Genomic DNA, 9,716 nt, shown 5'->3' with positions numbered 1-9,716 from the left:
TAAAACTCTTAAAAAATATGTGAACATAAAAAATCAACCCGACACTATACAAGTATCCATCACATAAAGAAAAATACACCATATATTCATCGTAGCTAATTGTGAAATCACTGTAGTCAAAGAACACATCTAAACGGTGTTCATTGTAGTTAAAAGAGCTTTCCATATAATCTTCATAATAGCTAGTTGCGAGTTAAAATCATTAGGGGACTCAAACACTAAAGAGAGGTTTGGACTGCAACCCATTTTAATGTGATAGTAAATAACAAATTTGAGATAATAATATAGCAGTTGATAGTAGGTTATGATAATAGTGGGGAATGTAGAAATTTTGTTGATGGGGGCTTTGTAGAATTTAGTAAAAATAAATATAACAAGCTTGAATAAAGGGAGATAGAAGACAAATTTATCATTGGGCTAACTAGTGATTTTGACATTATGCAAGTTTATATATATATATATTATATAAAGGGCGTAAAGTTGAGGGGACTCAAGCTTCTCCTGGGCCCATACTAAATCTGACCCTAATAATAATTGGTATCAACTATTATAATTGTAGCATACACTCATTTATTATTTAGTCTGTAAATTGAACAAACCTAAAATTTAGGGGCTATACTTTAACATAATAATAATAATAATAATAATAATAATAAATTTTATATTATTATTATTATAGGGGTTGTTATAAATTGAAATTTTTTTAAAAAATATAAAACTATTTATAAAAATAGAAAAAAAAATCGATAGATACTACTATTGAAAAATTTTAAAAAATGTAAAATTATTTGTAGGAATAGAAAAAAAAAATATTGATAGACACCATTACACTTCTATTAATGTCCATAATGTTAGATTTCTATCATTTTTGTCACTGTAAATTTTTATTTTATATTAAAATTTTGATGTTTAGTGTAGAGGATTTCACTCATTTTTCTATTTTTGAAAACCATCATTGTATTTTAATATTTTAATTTATTTTATTGTTTAGTGGCGCTAATCCCTGCCAAAACCCTGGAGGAGACCTATTTAGTATTCACCATGGCATAGCAGGCACCGGAAGGAGCTCGAGAAAAGCACACGGCCATGGGGAAAGCCGACGATATCCTCCAAACTCTCGGAAATTTCACCAGCAAAGAGAACTGGGACAATTTCTTCACCATACGCGGCCATGGCGATGCTTTTGAGTGGTATGCCGAGTGGCCTGAGCTCAAAGACCCACTCATTTCCCACCTTCCCATCCTCTCTAAATCCCCCTCTCCCCAGATTCTCGTTCCTGGTTGCGGCAACTCCAGTCTCTCCGAGCAGCTCTACGACGCCGGCTTTCGATGTATCACCAACATCGATTTCTCTAAAGTTGCAATCTCCGATATGCTGCGCCGGAACGTGAGGGAACGCCCTGATATGCGGTGGCGCGTCATGGATATGACGAACATGCAGGTAGCTGAATCTGATTATGGAAATGGGTGTGCGTGTTCTTGTAGGATGTTCTTGGCTATACAGTACATGCTAATTTTGGTGCGGGATTATTTTTTAGAGCGACAATGAGTGGAATGTATATAGTTTATGAACCGCAAGGCATCGAAATTCCTAAACTTGTAGCTCGTTAGATAAGGACTCTGCCAAAATAAAATAAGGGGACAAGTTTGAATCTTATTGTATGGATTAGAAGGTGTCCGAGTTATGACTATAGTTCGTTGCAGTTCATTTTCTTTTCCCCAAAGGTTGCATTTCCCCTTTTTTCTAAGCAGTGATTTACAGTTCACGGACGATACATTTGATGCCGTCGTTGATAAAGGTGGATTGGATGCTTTAATGGAGCCAGAAGTTGGTTCTAAGCTAGGAAGTCAATACTTATCAGAGGTACTGATTTTGAAGTCAATTTTTGTAAGAAAGAAATGGTACTTTTCATTTTTTTCGGCTGTTTCTACGTTATTCATTTTAATTAAGCAGTGGGAGTTTATTTTAGTTTTAGTTCCTATCAAAAAGGTAAAAAAAAAAGAAGGTTTAATTTGATCTCACTTAGGTGGATTGTCTTTTCAGGTGAAAAGAGTTCTAAAACCAGGAGGGAAGTTTATCTGTCTTACCTTAGCAGAATCACATGTTCTAGGTACTATCTTCAAACATATTATTATAGATAAACTCTGCGACATTCAATTTATATTTATTTACTTATTTTTGTATTTTGTCAGTTGTACTTTTAAAGGGAAAAAATGTTTTCAATACTTTTTGGGGGAAACATCATAAGAGTATGGTACTATGGTGGAAATTATTTCGCCTCGGAATTTTCTTCTGTTTGCTTCTATTAAACATACATTCTGATTCAATTGTGCTCTCCGCAGGCTTGCTTTTTCCCAAGTTCCGTTTTGGATGGAAAATGAGTATTCATGTCATACCTCCAAAACCACTGAGTAAGCCTAATTTTCGAACCTTTATGGTGGTGGTGGAGAAAGGTGAATCTACTACATGGCACCAGATAGAATCTGATTTAAAATTTTCTTTGCTTGATTCCCGTGGAAATCAGGTTAAATAATGCATTCTGCTCTCTTAAGTCATGAATTGGCGTTGGAAATTTCAAATTCATTGACTAGTATTTATTAACAGAATGGGACCTTGTTCAAGTTGCCTTTAAACACGTTGATTTGATTGAAAATCATCCTTGGTTTATGAGCTCTCTAATATAAGAACTGTTATGCAGACCTTGGCTCAGTAATTTGCTAAAGTTTGATTGAGGCTACTGATCTATTTTCAGACCTGTGAACTTGTCCAAACTCTTGAGAACGAGAATAGAATCCGCCAGAAGTATTCAAGTGGTGCTGATTTGTTGTTCTCTCTCGAAGACCTGCAACTTGGAGCAAAGGGAGATCTGCAGAAGCTTCACCAAGGCCGTCGGGTTCAAGTTACTTTAGGTGGACAAGGGACCTCTATTTTCAGTTACAGAGCTGTACTTCTTGATGCTCGGGAGCATTCTGGCCCATTCTTATACGAATGCGGGGTTTTTATAGTGCCCAAGGTATGTTTCCTAGAGTCGAAGTTAATTTATTAAAGAATCAAAATAATTCAATCCTCGTATTATCATGGAAAATTTAACATTTTATATTTGTCTAGACATTGTAAATTACTATTTAATCTATAATCTAAAGCCTTGAATTTATTCTACTTCAAAGAAGTTAGGGTACCCATACCCTATGGAGAATTATGTTGTGCTGTTGAACTTACTGCTCACCAAAATGGGTTTGGGACATGATATTTCAATTGCCATAAGGGTGCGTGAATTTTGAAGAAACATCAAACTTCAGCCTTTGTTGAAATATTTCCTGACCCTGCACATTCTTGGACGCTGGTTTAGCCCCTGCAAGAAAAAGAAGAAAATTATTAATGTAAAAGAAGAAAATTATTAATGTAGGTTTTATTTGTTATTTTTAACTTTCTTTAGCATATAGTTAGTAGATCATCGGAATATTGTAAAGGTTACAGGGAGGGTGGAAATTGAAGTACATGTTTATGGTGTACTTCCCTTATTTTGGTTGTTTATATGCTGGGATGCATCTCAGTGGATGGTTGAAATTTCCTCTGGTTGTTTATGCCTTTGATGCATGTGGCTCACAGCATTGTAGACGTGGGCTCTGCATGGGTGAGGGTGCCTCACAGCACTGTGTCATTGAAACTTTTTAGTCATATAATGAATTATTATATTTCAGACTCGAGCCCATGAATGGCTGTTCTCTTCAGAAGAAGGCCAGTGGATGGTCGTCGAAAGCTCAAAAGCCGCTCGCCTTATAATGGTACTTGTTTATTGAATATTGGAACTTTGTGTGTACCTTTCTATCATTTTTCTATCTTTATTCATTACAAAGTGATTTCTATCTTAGTATCCATTACAGATATCACTTATTTGCTCTAGGTTCTATTAGATGAAACGCAATCTGGTGCCGACATGGATGCTATTCAGGTGCAATTTGCTTTGCCTTTAGTTTTACCGTTTAGATATGACCTGATATTGTTAACATAGATACTTTTCACATCTTTGTTGAACTTTCAGAAAGATTTGTCTCCCCTAGTCAAACAATTGGCACCTGGAGAAGATGACAGTGGATCTCAAATTCCGTATGTAACACAAACCGCTATATGCTTCCTCCCCTTCTTTCCAAAGATACAAGTAATGCCTTTCTTTACGTCAATTATTGTAGACGTGGGCTCTGCATGGGTGAGGGTGCCTCACAGCACCGTGTCATTGAAATTAGTCTTCTACCCTTCTCTCTCTCTCTCTCCATATATCATGTTCTTCATAGTGACATGTCTCTCTCTCTTTCTCTCTCTCTCTCTCTATATATATATATATATCATGTTCTTCATAGTGACATCTCTCTCTCTCTCTCTGTATGTATGTATGTTGCAGTATTGCGAAATTATGTTGCAGTTCTATTATGTACTAGAAAAAGTGAATAATTGATGCTTTGGCAGTGTCACAGAAAAATTGTCATTTCCTTACATAGAATATTGGTTGTTATTGGTTGCAGATTTATGATGGCAAGTGACGGAATCAAGGAACGCAATTGTGTTTTTCAGGTTTTTACTATTTCTAACGCCGTGCCAAATTGGGATATCATAATTTTCCCAACTCCTGCTTACTTTCTCTGTAGGGTACATCTTCATTAACTGGTTCAATAGTGGTTGAAGATGTAATATATGAACACGTTAGTGGTGATGCCAGCCGCATCTTCCCATCTGGAGATTTGAAATTCCGTCGCCTTATTTTCCAAAGAACGGAAAGCTTGGTGCAGTCTGAAGCTTTGTTGAGAAGGGAGAGAGTTGATGACAAAGTTTCTTGTCAGATAGACAGGAAAAAGTCTCATGCATCATCCAAATCAAAAAATAAAGGAAAGAAGAGAATGAATAAGGGTAACAAACTCTGGAATTTGGTTTAATTTTCAGGATTAGATTATTTTCATTTGGATGTGAATAGAATGATACTTGAGAAGATCCATAGATTTTGGGATTGGGACATATGGGAATTGGAAATTTAATTCAAGTGTGCACGTGTTAAATTAAATTTGAGCATAGATAGAAAAGTGAAAAGGACATTATTGGTAACCACAAAACCCAAGAAAATGTTTGGGATTAAGATTCTCAACAGTTTTTTTTTACCAGCACAACATTTTTTGTATTGAGGCTCGTGGATTCAAGTCTTAAACCCTAGGATGGTCTCTAGGGTGCTGCAGTGGATCCTACAGTTATTTCTTTCTCTTTCTTTATTTTTGTCGTGTTTCCTTTTTCCTTCATAGTGTGTAACGTAGTTTTTGATCCCAAAAGCTGCGAATGCAATTAAACTACTTGAAACTTTCAGGTTTCGCCCTAAAATAGTCCCAACAAAAGTTCCCACCTATTCTGCACCACTTCTCACTTTGTTTTGTTTTTTCTATTCCTTGATATAGTGACAGAATCTAGTGATCAAATGAAGGTTTATCATGGCTACCTGGCAAGTTCTTATCATTTGGGGATCATTTCTGGGTTTATGTTGATATCTCGATATTTGGAGATTGTTGCATCAGCTGGAACAATGGTCAGTTACCTGTCTTTGATCCTTCTATTATCTCATCCTATCTTGAAAATGGAAACCAGTACTTTTCTACAAGCAATTTAGTTGTTTAATATTGGTTATAGACAAAAGTAGAATCCTACCATCCTAGGTCGATTTAACCGCTTCCTAATTTTCTTTTTTGTAAACAGAACATTTTGTAGAGGTCCTCTCCTTCTATTTATGTCTTGCATGTGTGTCTTTTTCTCTCGTTTCTTTGCGTTCCCACTGAATTTAACTAGCTGTTCTTGACAGGTGAATGCAGTTGTCATTGGGCTCGGAGCAGGTTTACTGCCCATGTTCCTCCGTGCATGCATGTCTTTTTTACACATCGAGGTAATTGTGCTCCCGTAACCCTGAAAACATGGTGACATCTTTCATAAACTGTAACGAGTGTAAAATGATCCAGGTGGTTGAGTTGGATTCAATGATCCTCAATCTTGCACGGGATTACTTCGATTTTTCTGAGAATGCAGATTTGAAGGTATTCTTGCTACACCTTTGTTACTTTTTTGTTAGCTGATATAATGTTTTTGAAAGTTTAAGGGCTTCAAGCTCTGCTGGTATGACTTCATTCGAGTGCAATAGTTTATTAAAGAAAGATTTATAGGTATATAATTATTATATGCATAATGGCTTTGGAGTGAGTTTGGTTTAAGTGTTTTCATGTAAGAAATATCAGCAGTTGTTTCTATTTCTTATATATATAAATAACCAAACATTCTTTGAGAAAGAAATGAAAAAATGCAAAAGTATATAAAAAATGGAGCGCACAAAGGGAGGATGCCAACTACAAAAAGGATCTCCAATCAAGAGAAATAGGACCTAATGGGTAATTACAAAGAAGCACAAAATTTAGCAAGGGACCAAAATCACTTGGGAATATTGTTTCTTTCCCTAAAGGCACTGCCCCAGAAAATAGCACACACCACAACTTGCTGCAAAAAGCTTCCTCTCTTGAAAGGGAGGCAGAGAAAGAACTCATTGTTCATCTCTTTGCAGCCGCATCAAAAAACCAATTTTAAATGGGGTAAGTTAGATCATTACTCCAAAGAATATGATCAAATCCTCCGCCATGCTCCTATGCAGAATATGTCATGCGACTCAAGCAAATTGGGCACTTTCTTCGACACCGATCCTCAGTGTTAACTATTCCGTGGATAACTTGCATTCTTGATAATTTTCACCCTCCACAAGCAAGGACAAAGATACCAAAGGGAAAGGGGTTAACTGTACAGAGAAAAAAGGACTTATATGAAGATTCATCGGATGGACTAGGACTCCAAATATGAATTTCCCTTCTCCTCACCATATAACAAAACTCCCCAAGCTAAGAAAGAAAAGCAACGGTAGTGTCCATTGTTTTCATATCGGACAAAGGAAGGTGCAAACCAAAAAATAGGAGAGGAGGTCATAGGATGAGATAAAACAACAGCTGCCGAATGATATTAGATGTTAAATTACTACTGCTACTAAATGAATAAAATTTAGCTGATAGGATAGTAGTGATATAATACATTTTCAACATCCTCCACTTGTGACTTAGAGACTAGCTTGGGACCTGATCAATATGTTAAAATATGTCATCTTGTACTACTTTTTATTAGTAACATTTTCTTTTGGGAAATGATGAAGGCGTCATGGATGTGTCAACCTAGTTAAGATATCTGGGTGCACGATCTCCCAGTCTTCTAGTCTTTTAGTTTCCTTGCTTATTATGTCTCTTTGTAATTCGAGCATTAGTTTCTTTTCATTTTTTCAATGAAAAGTATTGTTTCTGTTTCAAAAATTGGGGAAAAGCTGGCAGCTTGGTACTATAGGAGAACGAGAATAAAATTTCTTCTTAGCTAAACTATCACTGGACTAAAAAGTTTTAACTATTAGATCAAGGTAAATTTAATCTTTTTAGTGCACATCCTAGAAGGAAAGCTAAATTTCTTTTTTAAGATCAAGCTACATGAGCACCGCTTCCTAATTTCCATCCATGCAAGGGTTTTTTTTCCTCTTGTTATTACAGAAATGAAGTTAACATGACATGGCATTTCTGAATGCTTCTGCCATGTAATAAGCGTCAATCTTGTGCATTGTTTGACCTGTTATGATTTCGAGTCATCTAGATTTGTTCTTTTGAGACTTTTCTACTTTGCGCTTTCTATGTATCTCAAGAGTAAGGGTTATCCATTGGCATTTCAGGTTCATATTGCTGATGGGATTCGGTTTGTTAGAGAATTAAGAAATTATGGGACAAATGATTCCTCAACCGTTCTTGACAATGGAAACTCGTCTCAAGTAGAACAGCAAGCAAACAAGAAGATTGACATACTTATCATTGACGTGGATGCAACAGACTCTAGGTAGTCTGAACTATTATTTGTGCCATATTTTTAGTTTGTTTATTCTCTCTTATATGGAACCCCTCTCTCTCATACAAAACCTATATTAGCTTATAAATAATGAACGATGGACTTAATGATCTGTTCTATAAGTTGTACAACCACGTCTTTGAGTTCTAAAGCTTATTATTAATGAATGTACAACATATGAAAACAGAAGTATGTGAAGAAAACCTTGAAACATTTATCTGAAGACTCCCATAACTTACCAAACTGTACCCTTCTTGTCTGCCTTTTCATTGTTTATCTGATCTTCTGCAGCTCTGGAATGACCTGCCCAGCGGCTGACTTTGTAGAAGAGCCATTTCTACTGGCAGTGAAAGACGCCCTTTCTGAGCAGGGTCTTTTTATTGTAAACTTGGTCACACGATCTCCAACCGTTAACGATATGGTTGTCGCGAGGATGAAAGGAGTGAGTATAAACATTCTGAACTATTCAGTATTTGTCCTAAAAGGAAGGCATGTATTTTAAGTTTTGTTTTCAATTGCATCTTAAAAGTGTTTCTTGTGCAGGTCTTTAATCATCTCTTTTCCCTTCAACTTGAGGAAGATGTGAATGAAGTGTTGTTTGCTCTTCCTTCAGATTTCTGTATAAAGGAGGATCTCTTCAATGAAGCAGGTCTTCAACTTGAGAAACTTTTAAATCTAAAACACCTAGAAACGAGGCAGAGCATAGTTGATGCCACAAAGAAGATCAGATGTTTGAAGTAGAAGCTTGCACTTTCTCTGAAGAAGTAAGCTAATTTAAATTTAGAAAATATTGTAATGTACAGTAAGATATATGTTTTCTTTAGATTTGAATTTATCAAGGAAATATTAGTGTTTTATTTTGCTTAGAAGAATGTTGGTTTGACCATGCTAGAAGGGCTAAAACATGTTCATATCTTTCTCAATTAAGTTTTCGTGTCCTCGTTCATTCTTGAGAAACATGTAAACTATATTATGTTTTGTGGTAACTCCGTCAAATTGAGTTTCTAGTATTTATTTATTGAGAGTTCAATGATGTACGGAGTGGTTTGAACTTTTGATCTAAATTGGTTGAACTATGTCCTGATTGACATTTATATTTTTATTTATTTATTTTCCTTTTTAGGTTTGATTTAGATATTATTTGCATAGGTGTGCAAGTGAATCAAATCAAAACACTTGATAAACCTTTGACATTTTACCATTTTCACAGCTTATACAATGACTTTAGACATACCAAATTTTTGTAGTGTGATAGGTGATGTATATAAGACTTGAGAATGTGTTTGCCATCCAAGGGTTGATTGATAATCACTTAAATTGTATCCAAAATAAACGAAAGAAACCTAAATTCCATTACTAAAAAGTTAAAAGGTTAAATTCTATATTTAATCATTATATTTGAGTCTATTTGATTTTAAAAATTTAAAACTTTTTAATGGTTAAATTGTTGTGTACCACTACCGACTACCATTTATAAAAGACCATAATTTTTTTTATTTATTATTTTTTTTAAAAATTCATAGGTCTCCTAGATGATTGAAAATTTTGAATTCTATTAAATTTATATTTAATAGATAAATTAATCATTTAATATTAACTTAAAAAGGGATACATTTTTGATCTTTTAAGTTTTGGGTGTAGATTAAATTTGGTTATCATTTTCAAAATGTTACACATTTAGTTTTTAAGTTTCAAAATGTTATAATTTTATCATTGAGATTTGAGTTTTGTTTCTATTTGATTCCTAAGTTTTAATATTTTACATTTTTAACCTT

At 34.9% G+C, this 9,716-nt stretch overlaps 1 protein-coding gene across 1 annotated transcript; it reads left to right on the top strand.

Annotated features, from left to right (window-relative positions):
* Nucleotides 1-1,004: 1,004 nt before the first annotated feature.
* Nucleotides 1,005-8,997, top strand: LOC120089418 (eEF1A lysine and N-terminal methyltransferase). Its single transcript, XM_039046877.1, has 16 exons — nucleotides 1,005-1,440; nucleotides 1,762-1,863; nucleotides 2,044-2,110; nucleotides 2,343-2,524; nucleotides 2,753-3,013; nucleotides 3,702-3,785; nucleotides 3,905-3,952; nucleotides 4,043-4,107; nucleotides 4,521-4,569; nucleotides 4,644-4,902; nucleotides 5,436-5,563; nucleotides 5,834-5,914; nucleotides 5,988-6,062; nucleotides 7,772-7,932; nucleotides 8,233-8,383; nucleotides 8,485-8,997. The coding sequence occupies exons 1-16, from the start codon at nucleotides 1,087-1,089 to the stop codon at nucleotides 8,680-8,682; spliced, it is 2,265 nt and encodes a 754-aa protein (XP_038902805.1). The 5' UTR covers nucleotides 1,005-1,086; the 3' UTR covers nucleotides 8,683-8,997.
* The last annotated feature ends 719 nt before the right edge of the window (nucleotides 8,998-9,716 follow it).

Source organism: Benincasa hispida, chromosome 1 (assembly GCF_009727055.1).
Source record: "Benincasa hispida cultivar B227 chromosome 1, ASM972705v1, whole genome shotgun sequence".
Lineage (NCBI taxonomy): Eukaryota > Viridiplantae > Streptophyta > Magnoliopsida > Cucurbitales > Cucurbitaceae > Benincasa > Benincasa hispida.
The sequence above is the reverse complement of the archived record's forward strand: the minus strand, read 5'-3'. Positions and strand labels throughout refer to the sequence as shown.

Bases quoted from the DNA above. Each gene is read 5' to 3' on its own strand.
- LOC120089418 (XM_039046877.1), top strand. From the start codon at position 1,087: ATGGGGAAAGCCGACGATATCCTCCAAACTCTCGGAAATTTCACCAGC. The intron at 3,953-4,042 runs GTGCAATTTGCT...TTGAACTTTCAG, and splicing joins CCGACATGGATGCTATTCAG to AAAGATTTGTCTCCCCTAGT. The intron at 4,903-5,435 runs GTAACAAACTCT...TCCTTGATATAG, and splicing joins AAAGAAGAGAATGAATAAGG to TGACAGAATCTAGTGATCAA.